General features: G+C 49.7%; 3 protein-coding genes across 8 annotated transcripts in view; 2 read left to right on the forward strand and 1 right to left on the reverse strand.

Moving 5' to 3' along the window:
- The window catches only part of pex7 (peroxisomal biogenesis factor 7), an 18,861-nt gene extending 16,779 nt beyond the window's left edge, over positions 1 to 2,082 (reverse strand). Inside the window, exons 1-5 of one of the 4 annotated variants that reach the window (XM_040160965.2) lie at positions 1,848 to 2,082; positions 1,277 to 1,386; positions 1,074 to 1,131; positions 198 to 348; positions 51 to 128 (exon numbers count right to left, since the gene is read on the reverse strand). In XM_040160965.2, coding sequence (XP_040016899.2) covers positions 51 to 128; positions 198 to 348; positions 1,074 to 1,131; positions 1,277 to 1,385 — 396 coding nt within the window. In that variant the 5' untranslated portion in view covers position 1,386; positions 1,848 to 2,082. Of the gene's footprint in view, positions 1 to 50; positions 129 to 197; positions 349 to 1,073; positions 1,132 to 1,276; positions 1,429 to 1,847 lie in introns of all 4 variants that reach the window. The other 3 variants (XM_040160969.2, XM_078093814.1, XM_040160968.2) reach the window with 3 other exon arrangements.
- bub1 (BUB1 mitotic checkpoint serine/threonine kinase) lies at positions 2,010 to 11,987 on the forward strand. 3 transcript variants are annotated; one of them, XM_078093812.1, is made up of 25 exons: positions 2,010 to 2,320; positions 2,473 to 2,532; positions 4,041 to 4,182; positions 4,265 to 4,461; positions 4,845 to 4,885; positions 4,967 to 5,046; positions 5,117 to 5,157; positions 5,236 to 5,405; positions 5,488 to 5,573; positions 5,750 to 6,063; positions 6,250 to 6,278; positions 6,361 to 6,480; positions 6,852 to 6,962; positions 7,329 to 7,377; positions 7,455 to 7,524; positions 7,645 to 7,816; positions 8,221 to 8,281; positions 8,487 to 9,187; positions 9,281 to 9,381; positions 9,775 to 9,936; positions 10,016 to 10,173; positions 10,252 to 10,429; positions 10,550 to 10,656; positions 11,141 to 11,361; positions 11,576 to 11,987. In XM_078093812.1, the coding sequence occupies exons 1-24, from the start codon at positions 2,298 to 2,300 to the stop codon at positions 11,337 to 11,339; spliced, it is 3,372 nt and encodes a 1,123-aa protein (XP_077949938.1). In that variant the 5' UTR covers positions 2,010 to 2,297; the 3' UTR covers positions 11,340 to 11,361; positions 11,576 to 11,987. The 3 variants fall into 3 exon arrangements, with proteins under 3 accessions (XP_077949938.1, XP_077949937.1, XP_077949939.1); XM_078093811.1 differs by lacking the exon at positions 11,576 to 11,987 and having other exon boundaries at positions 11,141 to 11,498; XM_078093813.1 differs by lacking the exon at positions 11,576 to 11,987 and having other exon boundaries at positions 5,491 to 5,573; positions 11,141 to 11,498.
- On the forward strand, positions 11,981 to 14,320 carry LOC120808205 (lactoylglutathione lyase). The gene is made up of 6 exons (XM_040160901.2): positions 11,981 to 12,585; positions 13,319 to 13,401; positions 13,480 to 13,620; positions 13,730 to 13,797; positions 13,890 to 13,979; positions 14,115 to 14,320. Exons 1-6 carry the CDS (start codon positions 12,508 to 12,510, stop codon positions 14,207 to 14,209), a joined length of 555 nt encoding a protein of 184 aa, XP_040016835.1. The 5' UTR covers positions 11,981 to 12,507; the 3' UTR covers positions 14,210 to 14,320.
- The last annotated feature ends 151 nt before the right edge of the window (positions 14,321 to 14,471 follow it).

The raw sequence follows: 14,471 nt of genomic DNA on the forward strand, positions 1-14,471 counted from the left end.
AGACAGACAAGGAATTTGACATGGCGGTTGGTGCATAACGTCGAACTCACCACTTTGGCTGTTTGATCCCACGACCCGGAGACGACCAGGTTCTCCCCTCGGGTTTGACTCCAGTCCACAGAATACACCTTTACACACACACACACAAGGTCACTCACAGACACACACAGTAACCCGCCCCTCTGCAGTCGACTCACCTCCTGCGTGTGCTCCTTGGCCACTCGCAGCGGAGCGCCGTGATTGGCCGTGTCCCACAGCTGCAGGCTGCCGTCCCCGCCCCCGGCGACCACGACGTGCTCGTTGGCTTCGCTCCATGTCACGTCAAAAAGCCCGTCGGCCCACTGCCAGCTAACAAACACACACACACACGCACAGACTGGAGTCATCACCTGTGCAGCCTGCGGTCCTGAAGCAACCAGCGTGTTCAGGTGATCAATCTACACGTGTGTGAAAGAGTAAATGAGGCCTCAGGGCAGGAAGAAGAAGACAAAGATTCAACATAATGCTGGAGGAACGACCACCCAGTATTCTTACACCTCATCAAGTTCATTAGCCAAGAGGATCATTTTCTGTAATAATCCAAACTGAAATAAAGGAATCTGATTGGAGGAAACCAGTGACTTCCTGACTACAAAAACACATCTACCCAGCAGCCCTTTAGAACTTCGATCTGCGTTCCCCTGACCTGTGCATTGGTGGACACCAGTACAAAACTATAGAAATCATCTTTACTTATGTATTTGTTTTGCAGGGACAATGGTCACCATTCTACAGGTGTACTGTAAGTGAGTCAGAGTCAGCCAGAGAGGCTAATTTCCATCTGCTGTCCCCGGCCAGATGCTAAAGCTCCACACGGCCGCTGGCTCCTCAGCGGCTTCCATCTCGAGGAGTGAGCTGGCGATGGAAGCTGCTGAGGAGCCAGCGTGAGCAGTTGGATGGTTTAGCTCGCAGAGACCCGATCCAGGACGGGAGGCCGCGTCGGAGGACCTTCTGCTCCTCGTATCAGTGTCGGAACAACGCTAGCTAAAAGACATAAGGACTCAGAGGTCGGAGAGAGATGGACCTGAGGGTACCTTTGCACCACAGCGACCCCCGACTCCGTCTCATCCAGCACCAGCAGAGCGCCACAGCCTGCAGACACATGCAGTCAGTTAGATGATGAGGATGGAACCTGCTTTGAGAAGCTTCCTCCAAACTTCCTCCGACTGGGAGTTTGATTCCCAGTTCGCTGTGACTGTTCGAGGGAAGCAGAGATAAGCAGATATTGGGTGTTGACCTGCGATGCCGTAGTGCTGGGAGGCGGCGCAGGCCACGCGGTGAGGGATGAACGGAGACACTTCCACAGCGTAGCCATGGCGACCGGGACAGCGAAACACCTTCTCCATCCTCCAAACGAACACAGGAGAGAAAGTCGAGGAACTCGTCAAACTATAAAATGTCCAACAATGCGGATTGAAATACAATTAATTTCCAGTTTGAAAAAGAGTTTAAGCACTTGTCTTAAAGCTGAATACTCTAAACTAGCATTTCTCCTCAGAAATCCATCAAATTTATTATTTCCTCCTTCTTGTGTTTCTTGGCTAAGTCACCAATGGCTTTTGAGCTGAGAGTTATACTTTTTAAGAGTTGTAGAGCTGTATGATGAAATGCATTTGTTCAGATTCAGATAATTACTGAAACATAAACCAATGCAATATGATATAATAGTATGGGTAGGTAGAGTATTTCTACAACATGTGGCATGTTTATAAATGGGGTTACGATGAACCTATTGCTCTTCATGATGTTCGTGGATTTACTAAATGATACAAAACCGCCGGAGCTCCTGATCAACCGACAGAACTCACAGATGACAGACGAACACTTCCACACTGCAGTGGGACGTCGAAACGTTAAAACCAGCCGATAACGATTCATAGATCCGGAGAAGAAGCCGTTAAAAGCAGCTCTTCGTCTCCGCACACAGCCGCCTGATGACGTCGAAAATCATCCACTTCCGTGTTATGATCAGCTGACACAAGAACCACGCCAAAAGAACACGGACAAATATGTTGCCTCACGAAAACATAATTTAATGTCATTGCCTATTTTTTTTAAATTTTAAAAAACAGTTTTAAATTGTTTGGATTTTTTGTATCTTCGTTATATTATTTTCGTTTTTAAACCGGAACTTGATCACACTCTAGGGGCGTGGTTTGTCCAACCTACGTCACAGGCCCGTGTTGCTATTGGGCTGAGCGCGAAATTTAAATTCGCGGAACGTTTAAAGGAACGTTTGCAAGAGAAACACAAGAGAAATGGATATCGCTACTTATTTACAGTAAGTCAGCGCGAGCGAGCTGTTCTAGTAGTAGTTAACGGTCCCCGTGTTATGAAGTGAAATGAAGTGTTAGCTTCATGCTAGTCGCGTTGCTAATGCGGAATGTAACGTATTTATTTACGACATAACTCCTTTTAATTGTGTGAATTCAGGCGCTTTGAAGACAGAATGAGCTCCTACACCGGAGACGACCCTCTGGACAAGTGGGACAAGTGAGTACATGTGGTCAAAGTGCATGTAGCATTCGCTAGCTAGCTCTCATGTTTACAGTTGGCATTCGCTAGCTAGCTCTCATGTTTACAGTTGGCATTCGCTAGCTAGCTCTAATGTTTACAGTTGGCATTCGCTAGCTAGCTCTCATGTTTACAGTTGGCATTCGCTAGCTAGCTCTCATGTTTACAGTTGGCATTCGCTAGCTAGCTCTAATGTTTACAGTTGGTATTCGCTAGCTAGCTCTAATGTTTACAGTTGGCATTCGCTAGCTAGCTCTAATGTTTACAGTTGGCATTCGCTAGCTAGCTCTAATGTTTACAGTTGGCATTCGCTAGCTAGCTCTCATGTTTACAGTTGGCATTCGCTAGCTAGCTCTAATGTTTACAGTTGGCATTCGCTAGCTAGCTCTCATGTTTACAGTTGGCATTCGCTAGCTAGCTCTAATGTTTACAGTTGGTATTCGCTAGCTAGCTCTAATGTCGTCTATGTTTAGACCACATTTCAACATGATTTTTTATACGGTAATATTTCGTCCTCTCTTGTGTGCTATATCATTCTTTTGGAGGTTTAAAAATAAACTACGTCCACGTTTGTAACTTTACCACCGGTATTATAAATCATGTTGAAAACGGGTCTATACGTGAACGTCTTCACGTACGTCTTTCACTTTTGAACCAACTTGCACGTCTTTTAAACGTTGTTTCAACGGATAAATTGCCCCCTGGAAACTTACAAGTTACATACTTAGTCACAGTTGTCATGTTAACATCCCTTAACAAGGACAAACACATTATTTTATTAACTTGTATTTATTATAAATATAACACTATACATATAACACTTTTCCTAATTAAAAACAATACAAAAATCAAATATATATTTCAGGGAAATAAACTATGGAATTAAAAGTGCAGAAACAACATTTCTGTTTTGTGTTTGTAGCCCATTTTTCTGAACCATTGGAACTTCATTATAGATTCTGTAACACGATGTGGGTCTGAGTCACTTGAGTTGGGATAGTATACCTGAAATCAGCTGCGTCTCCCTCATCCTCACTTGATGATTCTTGTGTAACGGGAGTCAGAGTGCAGAGAGCAGATTCCTCTGGTCAACGTGTTTATTCAATTCAAATAGTTTTATTCTGTTCAGCCCTTCCAATCTGTAAACATGCAACACCCTGTCCCCAAATCCCCAAAATGTAAAAAATCTTCACCCGGGAGAAACCTGAGGAGAAAACAGCAAGTAGGGGTGTAGAGAATGAACAACGTAAAGATGTACAGTACATCCAACTCCTACGACAGAAATGATTCAAATAACTTCACCGTTACCATAATATACACCATATGGTTTTATTTATTTGTTTATATTCAATTTTCTGATTGTTTCTCTTTATTAACAAATTCAACGTCTCATCTCTGCAAGTCGATGACACACAGGGGCCGATCTCCTCTCTTGTATACCAACATTATTCTGTTGTTCCTGTGTCTGTGCTGCACACCTCTCCCAGGTTTGTGGAGTACCTGGAGCAGAGCCTCCCTGCAGACGGCCTCGGCGGGATGGCGCTGGTGTTTGACTCTCTGGTTCGGAGGTTTTTAAACGTCAAGCAATATGCCAACGACCTCCGATACGTGAACTGCTGCATCAGATGTGTAAGTCTGTCTGGAATGTTCCACAGCGTCCCGGGTCGGTCCGCTGCAGGCCAATAAATGACTTCATCCATCCGTCCCACAGGCGGGCTTCTCCCCCGACCCCGTCGCTCTGTTCAGTCACGTGTACAGCAAGGGCGTCGGCACCACCACCGCCGCCCTGTACGTGGCCTGGGCCCGACAGTTTGAGCACCGAGGGATGAATGAGCAGGCCGAGGCCGTCTATAAGAAAGCTGTGGAGAACCGAGCCCAGCCGGCCGACACCGTCCTCGCTGAACTCCGGTAACGTCACACACGCGGATCGATTTTACAACGTCTCCTTCCTCTCCTGGGACGCATTAATACAGTAAAAGGAGAATGCCATTTAGGGGACCTGTCCCAGGTTTTATTTCACTCTGAAATATATCCTTATATACCCCTTTAGAGCTTCAAACACTAAACGTCTGCACTCATTTTGGTGTCTCTCTATTGTTCACTGGACATGTCAATATATGATATATATATATATATATATGTGTGTGTGTGTGTGTATGATATGTATGAGCAGATGCTGCGGAGCAGTTCCAATTCTCTTTACTGGGTTTTACATCCTTGTTTGAGTGTAAATCACTAAGACGCTAAACAATAACTTCAATGTGCTTTAAAAAACTAAATCTGATCTGCAGGCAGTTTCAGACGAGAAGCCGGAGCCAGACGGCAGCATCCGGTGAGCGTCCGTCCGCGGCCTCCTTCCTCTGCTCCGTGTGTTTAGTAATGATAATACTGACGTGATGTGTGTTCTGTAAAGCCGGGGGTCAAAGCGTGCTGCAGAACATGGACTCAAGCCAGCAGACGTCCTCTCACAGAGAGCCTGCCGCTCCAAACAAGGCAAGTATCTCTGAGGTTCAGTGACTTGATGACACTGAGGTTTGCTCACGTCCATCATCTTCTGTTCCAGGACTCGCTGGATTGTCCTCAATCGTACAGAACCGTCACTACGTGAGTTCTCCTCCTCCTCTGACTGAAGGTTTCAGCATTATAATCATAATAACTCATCGTGTGCTTCCTGTTCCTCAGGGTCTCTCGCTCTGAGACCTCGGGCATGTTCCCCCCCGGTCGGGCCTCTGGCGTTGTGACTGTGTCGCAGTACAACAAGGAGGCCCTGGTCCTGGAGGGGTCGGAGCTTTGCTTCGAGGAAGTCCAAGCGCAGAAATACTTCCAGAAGCTGCAGGGGAGGAAGGAGACAAGTACGCCGAGGGTTTGGGGGGTCTATGAATAATGGCCTCAGACCCCCACGCTGTGTTTGACCAACTTGTGCTCTGTCATCAGTAGAGAAGCTTCTGCAGGAGGAGGAAGAGGAGCTCCTGTGCAGTGTAGGGTGTGGAGAGTTCACCGGGGAGCCTTCACTGCACAGGGTGAGCATAGACTTTAGCCTGGGGGGGGGGGGGGGGGGCTCCACACTGCATCCTGCTGGTGTGCTGCGTTCAAGTCATATCAGCTTTGTCGTAACTCTGAATCATAACTGCAGAACTTCTCCCTCTGTTATTGTGTGAGCTCTGAACACCAACCTGTTGTTTCATGTTTGCTGCAGCTGTCTGCAGCAGAATCCCTCGATGATACCCAGAATCCCTTTGGGCGTCCCGGGCCCTCATACCGCCCGAGCAACCGTCGCTCTCTGGGGCTGAGATCACACCCCGAGCCCGCCGACGCCCACGAGACCGACGCCCACGAGACCTCTGTCGAGTGGCCTCTACAGCAGCCCGGCTCCGTGAGCTCAGAGATTTCCCATCATGCACCTCACCTGGCCGGCGGGAGCATCGAGACCTGGATGGCGGCGTCACGCTCTCTCCACAGAAACGGCGGCGGTCTCAGTCGGGACGAGCCGGAGCTCAGCGCAGCGCACCAGTGAGTCGCTTCACACGTGTATAGTGTGTGTGTGCGTGTGTGTGTGTGTGTGTGTGTGTGTTATATATACACACACATATATTACACTTTGGTTTTGTTCAATACGTTTTGTGTCATTCTTCATGTTTATTAAGTGCTTCTTGATGTCAACGAATGAAAGACCAACAACATCTGAATCTTTCTCAGGGACGCCGTCCAGGAGGAGAAGCTTAACGGTGAGGAGGGGAAGCTGTCTTCCTCTGTCTCTGTCTCTCGTCCTCCGTCTCTCTCCCCTCACCCTCTGTCTCCCTGTCTCAGTGTCGCAGGGCGGGACGGCCAACCTGTCTCACATCACTCCCAACACCTCGCTGGGCTTCGTTCAGGCCACGCCCTCCAGAGTGCTGCCGTCTCCCACCGTCAACACGCGAGAGGCTCTGGGTGAGACGCCGGCTTGTATTAGTGTCCGTTCAGCGTTGAGATCAACGGGAGGAGAGCTAGTAGCGTTAGCAGCAGTGCTAACATCCTGATGTTTTCACATTATTATTATTATTATTAGAGAAGTTACCAACTGCATCACTAAAATTCATAAGGACAATACAAATACAACGTTTAGTTTCCTTATTCTTTTTTATTACTGTAACAGTAGAACATTCAGTGATAATGAGAGTTTTCTGACTGACAGTGTGTGTGTGTGTGTGTGTGTGTGTGTGTGTGTGTGTGTGTGTGTGTGTGTGTGTGTGTGTGTGTGTGTGTGTGTGTGTGTGTGTGTGTGTTGTTAACTGACTTCCTGTTTGCTGCTTTGGACCCAGGTGTGATCATGGACATGTTCCAGGCGTCCACGCTCCTGGAGGACCCGCCCGGCGGCGCGGCGCCACCCCGGACCGCCGGTCGGGAGTTTGATCCCGGTCACCATGGCGACGGTGACCAAAAGTTTTATTTTAGTCGCGTTTCTCAATTAGGAGCTTGTTCTGAAGCAGAAACAAGTTTAACTGCTGTGTATTTTTATGTCCCGTCAAAGGATTTATTTATTTTATTCAAATGTCATTATTGATTCTTTATTTACCTAATTTCTAATCCCGCAGCCGTGTTGAGCACGATGAAGGTGAACATCCAGATTAACTAACAAAGCTGCCATGTTTGAACATTTGAATGTTGTAATAATGTGAGCACAGCGAGTCGCTCTCACTCACTCATCCAGAGACAAAGACACATTCAGCCGTTCTTTCTTTTGACTTCATCCCGTTGTATGATGACATCATTGTGACATCATCTTGTCTCGGACACAGGCGTCCCAGCGGCTCCGTTCATGGTTTTTCAGGACGAGGACAGCGGCGGGTAAGCGAGACGAGTGCCCCGTTTACGTCGGTGAGGCGAGATGAGCCCTGAGCGTTCCTGTTATTTTGTCCCTTCAGGGCCGCGCCGCCGGAGAAGTCTAAGCCAATCAGAGCTCTGCTGGAGATCCCCGCCCCCACCAGACCCAGCGTGAGTACGAAGACGGGACGCCGCACGTCCTTTATTCTGGTGTTCATTCATGGTGCACATGGACGACAGACCGTCTCTGATAATGTGAACACACATTCTCTGAACATGCTGTTTGCTCAGGAGCCCCCGGAGCCCCCCCCCGATGAGAGCACCATGTGGGGCGCTCGCTACAACTCCCTCTGCTCGCTGGCAGCGTGCCCCAACACCACCGACGACTTCAACATGCTCGCCCGGTTTGTCTCCACCCCCTCCACCCACAAGGCCTCCTTCTCCTTCTGTGAGGGGGAGCAGGGTGAGCACACGCCGTCCTCTCTTCCTCGCATCAAATACAAATCTAGTTACATTACAGCTCATTTAGCCGACCCTTTTTATCCAAAGCGGGGAGCAATTAGGGGTCAGGCGTCTTGCTCAGGGACACTTCGACATGGGACATGGGGCAGCCGGGACTCGAACCACCAACCTTGCGGTTCCCAGCGCACCCTCTCTACCCCACGACATTGTTCATAGTTCATGCATATGGTCTTCACACGTCACTTTGTTTATAATGATCCAGAGTTTTTAGCTGAGATGTTTTTAAAAAACGGCGCCGTTGTAAATCTACGTCATAGTAAATAATACATTGTTTTTATATTCTTTTTCATTTTATATTATTGAACCATGAGGATCACGTCTGATCCAGATGTTTCTGTCCTGCAGAGAACGTTTGTGGAGACGGGGAGGACGAAGCTTTCACCAGACGGCAGCCAAAGAAACTCAGGTGAGCTGTTCTTGGGTCTAAAGGTCAAAGGTTAAACTCACAGGCGCCAGTTTGGATAAGAAATACATTTGACTTATTTTTACTTGAACGTCAGCGTCCGTGTTTCTGGTCTTTGGGTTTTGAATAAAACAAGGAGCATGATGGGAGTATTTTATGGGGGTGGATGAAGATGGCGCCGTGTGATGATGTCATCGTGTGGTTTCAGCCCCATCATGGAGCAGAGTCCCTCCAGCGACGTGGCCTTCGGTCCGCCCCCCCCTTCCTCCTCCGCTGCACACGGCACCATTGTCGGCGAAGGCCTCACCCCGCCACCCCACTGCGCCTCCTCTTCCATCTCCATGGTGCAGCCGCCGCCTCCCGCCGTGCTGTCCTTCAGGGACCAGACCCTGTGTCCCGTTGACTCCTCCTCGGCCGCCGGCTGGGACGTGTACACGAGCCCCGAGCAGGCCGCTCCTCCCCCCCAGCAGCTGGGGGCGGAGCCATTCACTGTCATGGAGGACTCGGACAAACCGGTCAGTCCTGCAAGGGCGCGGGGGGGCGACGCCGGCAACGTCCCCATGAGCCCAGAGGGCTTCGTCTGGAGCCCCGAGCGCCGGGCCGAGCCAGACCGGGACTCCTCCCCAAGGCCCCGCCTCCAGACGCAGCTCTGTGCCGACGTGCCCATGAGCCCGGCGCACCCGCAGTTCGCCATCGAGGACGAACTCATGAACAGTCCGGGCGCTGCCGACGTGCCCATGGACACGGCTGGGGGGGCGGCTGCGGTCCATCTGGTGTCGGACCCCTGGGACGAGGAGCTGATGGCCCGTCTGATGGCGTCCCTGACTCCGCCTCTCGACACACACCCCCACTGCATCCGCTGGCAGTGCAAAGTCCCCAACATCGCCCCCAAGACCAGCATCAGCATCGGTGAGGGTCGGGAGGGTGTTAGCCTAGCTTAGCATAAAGACCCTTTAACTGTCCCTCGTTAACACTGCAATCGTTTCCAATTCTTCACGACAGGAAACGCGTCACTGCGAGTCGACTGCGTCCTCGGAAAAGGAGCGTTCGCTACAGTTTACCAGGCGACCGACCCCGTGACCTCCAACCGGACGGTGCTCAAGGTGAGGTCTACTCTCCTCCAACTGCATGATGTAACCAACAGTTATTGATCCCTGATCGGTCCATTGTTAATATGATGTTTTCCCCTCCAACATTCTGTAATCAGAGATGCTTCTCTCGTCTGATCATGTGACATCGTAAACAACCAATCGGTGTTTAAAACAATAGCAGGAGGAGCTAGTAGCGTTAGCAGCACGGCTAACGGCCGCTCAGTGGCGGTTCGCTTCAGTTACACTGCGATGCGTTCAGGCTCTGCTCGGTGAACATGAGAACATTGTGATGTGTTCAGGTGTAATCTGTAAAGGGTAGTTTGAATGATTTGCTTTAAATCTGTGAAAACACAATCCCTGGAACGCGATCTGAGCCCCTCCCTCTCCCTGTTACCGTGGCTTCAGGTCCAGAAGCCGGCCAATCCCTGGGAGTTTTACGTGACCACGCAGCTGGACGCTCGCCTGCGGCCGGATGTCCGTCACCTGTTCAGCACCATCCGCTCCGCCCACTTCTTCCTCAATGGCAGCGTGCTGCAGGGCGAGCTCCACGGTCACGGCACCCTGCTGGTACGTCGGGCGCCGCCGCCATCTTCTCAGCGGGTTGGGATGCGTCTCTGACGTTCTCTGTTTTTGTTCCGCCCGTCAGAACGTGGTGAACATGTACAAGACGCTGAGCGAAAAGGCCATGCCGCCGCCCCTCGTCATGTACTTCACCGTCTGCATCCTGCACATGGTGGAGCAGCTGCACGCCGTCCACATCATCCACGGCGACATCAAACCTGACAACCTGCTGCTTGGAGAGCGGTAACCGTCGGCAACCACCGCAGAACCACCTGAAGCCGCTGGGGCCGTCGTCTTCATCGCTGCCCCTTGTGTCCACAGGTTCCTCGACAACAGGTGCTTTGAGCCGGAGAACGTGGACCACGGTCTGCACCTCATCGACCTCGGCCAGAGCATTGACATGGAGCTTTTCCCAGAAGGCACTGCTTTCACCGCCAGGTGCCTGACGTCAGGCTTCCAGTGCACCGAGATGCTCAGCGGGAAGCCCTGGAGCTACCAGGTGAGGACCGACCCGTTGATGTGGACTATGATGTATGTACAGAGCACCCCAGGTCATCGTGTGTGTGTGTGTGTGTGTGTGTGTGTGTGTGTGTGTGTGTGTGTGTGTGTGTGTGTGTAGACGGATTATTTTGGGATAGCGGCGACCGTGTACTGCATGCTGTTCGGGTCGTACATGCAGGTCACCACTGAGTGCGGCGTGTGGAGGACCAACGGCGTCTTCAGGAGGTACGTTCACGTTGTTCTTTATGGTCGAGTACTTACAGACTTATTCAATATTTATATCATATGATCCTTTGAGAAAAGGGAACGCCAGCAGACGTGGTTGCATCCATTTGATTCGCTTATCCGGGGTTGGTAGTTTGAGTCCTTGAGCTTAAAGAGCAACTAAACTCCAGTGCTGATGCTAATCGTTAGCACAAACACATTTCACAGCCTCGCGTGTCAACTCACGGTCACAAATGTTTGCACCGTATTTTGTCAACGCAGAGAAGAAATTAGCACCTTAGCAATCAGCCGCCGAGCTAACTCGGCATAAGCTAGCTGAAGGGGCCTCTCGCTAAAGCAGCGTAGTCCAGCCGTGCATGCGGCGTGTTACTGTCTCTGTGTTCCGTGAAAGCTGACCACCGGAATTAGCGAGCTAGCTAATGGGATGGCGACGTTGAAACCCCTGAAGTGATGAGGGTTGTCATGACAACTGATCCACCTGCAGGAAGCCCCACGCCGACCTGTGGCAGGACTTCTTCCACGCCCTGCTCAACGTGCCGCATGGCGCCCTCCCGCTGAGCCTGGGGGGCCTCCGGCGCTCGCTGGCCTCGGCGCTGCAGGAGAACTACGGCGCCAAGCTGCCGTCACTCAAGAGCCGCATGATGGTTCTTCTTCTGGAGAACCGCAAGGCAGCGAAGAGATGAGCGGGAGGCGGGGCTTAACCGTGTCAGTCATTCAATTAAAAAACATGTAATTGTTATTCTGCTGTTTTTTTTGCTGGCTTTCAGATTGAGAGTTGATGGACAAAAATGAGATGTGCTTAAATAGAGGAGATGGAATTTATTAAAGTTATTTGATCTGAACGTTCTTTATTTCATGTTTTAATCGATTACATTGTTTTCTCTTGTGTCTAATATTTGTTGTATTTGCTGCGTTCTAGAAAAGGAAAAGCAATTTCATGTTGTTGCTTCTGGCCAAATGAAAGTAGTTCTCAAAGCGGCCACCAGGGGGAGTCACACTCTGTCTGACTGACAACCACGAGTCACCTGAGCTCACGAGGATCAGTGGGGGCGTCGCCCTGCAAATGGCTCTACCTGTTCAGACCTGTAGCTCCGCCCACTCGTCCGACAGCCTACAGATTCCATCCGGGTTCCAAACAACGAGCTTCACGCGCAGACAGAGAGGCGACATTAGACGAGGAGTCTGCAGCGGTTCATTTACCCTGCGGGGGGCGGGGGGGGTTTCTGACCCTCCGTGCTGCCTTCAAGTTCTGTCTGAACTGGCTTCAAATTCAACTTTCAGTTGTATCAACAAATATGTTGAGCATTCCTGCCAATAAACATTTAAATGAGTTTCTCTTGAATATTAAATATTCTTACCCTAATGTGGTTACAAGTGACAATACATGCTATTTTCATTCAGCCATAAATTCATTCAGTTTTAGAATGAAAACTTTTACCTCGTTTCAACACACAAATCAGAACGTAAAGTTTTACTTATTGAAAGTCTGTGTGTGTGTGTGTATAATTACACATGCAAACACAAAGACTTTTGTTGTGTTTGAGCAAAGCCACCATTATAAAAACATTAAAAAATTAAACAAAAAACAATTCATTCAAACTAAGCTTATTTCTTTGTAATATTGATCATAATGATGATATAATGATAATCATTAAATGCTGACATTTTAATGAGAACAGGTGGTAAAATAATATTCAATTTAATTGTGGAGCCTCAAACTGCTAAAATAAAAAGTTTAAATATCAAAAATAGATCAAATCCATTCGGGTGTGGTATTCTAACGTCCCAGCAGCACCTGAAGGCAGCGTGAAGAAGGAGAACCGGAAGGTGCTCCTCGGCGGGCTCAGAGCCATGGAGCACGAAGGAGGAGAAGGACTGACGGACGAAGCCGTGGCGGCTGCTTGCAGAGACGGAGAGCCCATCACCCAGGTGGGGGTCCAGTCTGACTGGTTTCTACTGGATCCATGTCTGCCATTATCCTCTTTCGTCCAGCTGTGTGGACTCCAATGCTGGTCCCTTCACACCTGCAGGCCTCATGTTACCTGGGAGCTGTTAACCCTCTCAGGCCTGAACCTGTGAGCTTTGTAGTAATAATCAGACCAAATCAGATTTAACTTTCTTTATTGAGTGATTCTTTGTTGCATATTAATAAAACGGACCTCTTGTAGTAAAGCGTCATGGTCTCGGTGACTTCTTGTCCCTGTAGTAAAGGTTCATGGTCTCTGTGACTTCTTGTCCCTGTGGTAAAGGTTCATGGTCTCGGTGACTTCTTGTCCCTGTAGTAAAGGTTCATGGTCTCTGTGACTTCTTGTCCCTGTAGTAAAGGTTCATGGTCTCTGTGACTTCTTGTCCCTGTAGTAAAGGTTCATGGTCTCTGTGACTTCTTGTCCCTGTAGTAAAGGTTCATGGTCTCTGTGACTTCTTGTCCCTGTAGTAAAGGTTCATGGTCTCTGTGACTTCTTGTCCCTGTAGTAAAGGTTCATGGTCTCTGTGACTTCTTGTCCCTGTGGTAAAGGTTCATGGTCTCGGTGACTTCTTGTCCCTGTAGTAAAGGTTCATGGTCTCGGTGACTTCTTGTCCCTGTGGTAAAGGTTCATGGTCTCGGTGACTTCTTGTCCCTGTAGTAAAGGTTCTTGGGCTTGATGACCTTCTGTCCCAGCAGGACTACATGCTGCAGCAGACCATGCTGAGGGTCAAGGACCCGGCCCGGTCTCTGGAGTTCTACACCGGAGTTCTGGGCATGACGTGAGTTGATCATCATCTCTCAGAACATCAATGAGGACCATCAGACCTCTGACCGGTTCTCCTCATGTGGCCCCCCAGCTTGCTGCAGAAGATCGACTTCCCTTCGATGCGCTTCACACTGTACTTCCTGGGTTACGAGGACAAGTCGGACGTCCCGGCAGACATCAAAGAGAGGACGGCCTGGACCTTCTCCCGCCGGGCCACCATAGAGCTCACACAGTATGTGAGGCAAACCTTGACCCCCCCCTAACCTGAACCTCTTCTCTCCAGTGATGAGACCTGCTGGGTCTGAGTGAATGAATAATGGATGCTTCTCTCCTCCGGTCAGTAACTGGGGCTCGGAGTCAGATGAAAGTCTTTCGTACCACAACGGGAACGACCAGCCCAAAGGATTCGGTGAGAACTTCCTGTAGATTTCTTCTGGGTACCTTTCTGCCTGTGACCCCACTATTCATTCTGTGTCTAGTGACCTTTCCGTCTCGTTGAAGGTCACATCGGTGTCGCGGTCCCTGACGTTTACGCCGCCTGCAAAGTCTTTGAGAGACGAGGAGTGAAGTTCCTCAAGAAACCCGCAGCCGGTGAGTCGCTGAGGTTACCCTCGAGGTGGAGGAGGACTATTTCAAGCGGCGGATGTATCTGGGTTTCTTCAGTAGCCGAGGCACTGAGGCTCAGCAGGTTCTGGGCCTTCACTTAACTTCTTGGCTTCCTCACAGGCAAGATGAAGGACCTGGCCTTCATCCAGGATCCCGACGGCTACTGGATCGAGATCCTGAGTCCCAACAACATGGTCTCTCTCCTGTTGCCGTGACGACCTCTCGACGGTGTCGTCTGCTGAGTGGAGATATTTCATTCAGTCGAACGGCGGATCGTCGGTTACTGACAGAATTAATAAAACGCTCGTCATCGATGACGTCACAAAGATTTGTGAATATTTTATTGATTCAAGTTTCTTTCACGTGTCCTGGTAACTTTACGTGTTGGATAAATGTGATTGAACACGTGTGTGATTTTCTAGCTGTTCTGCAGTGACTCCTGATATTTCCCAGATTGCATTGCGATGCTTTAAGTTT

This window comes from Gasterosteus aculeatus, chromosome 18 (genome assembly GCF_964276395.1).
Source record: "Gasterosteus aculeatus chromosome 18, fGasAcu3.hap1.1, whole genome shotgun sequence".
Taxonomy (NCBI): Eukaryota; Metazoa; Chordata; class Actinopteri; order Perciformes; family Gasterosteidae; genus Gasterosteus; species Gasterosteus aculeatus.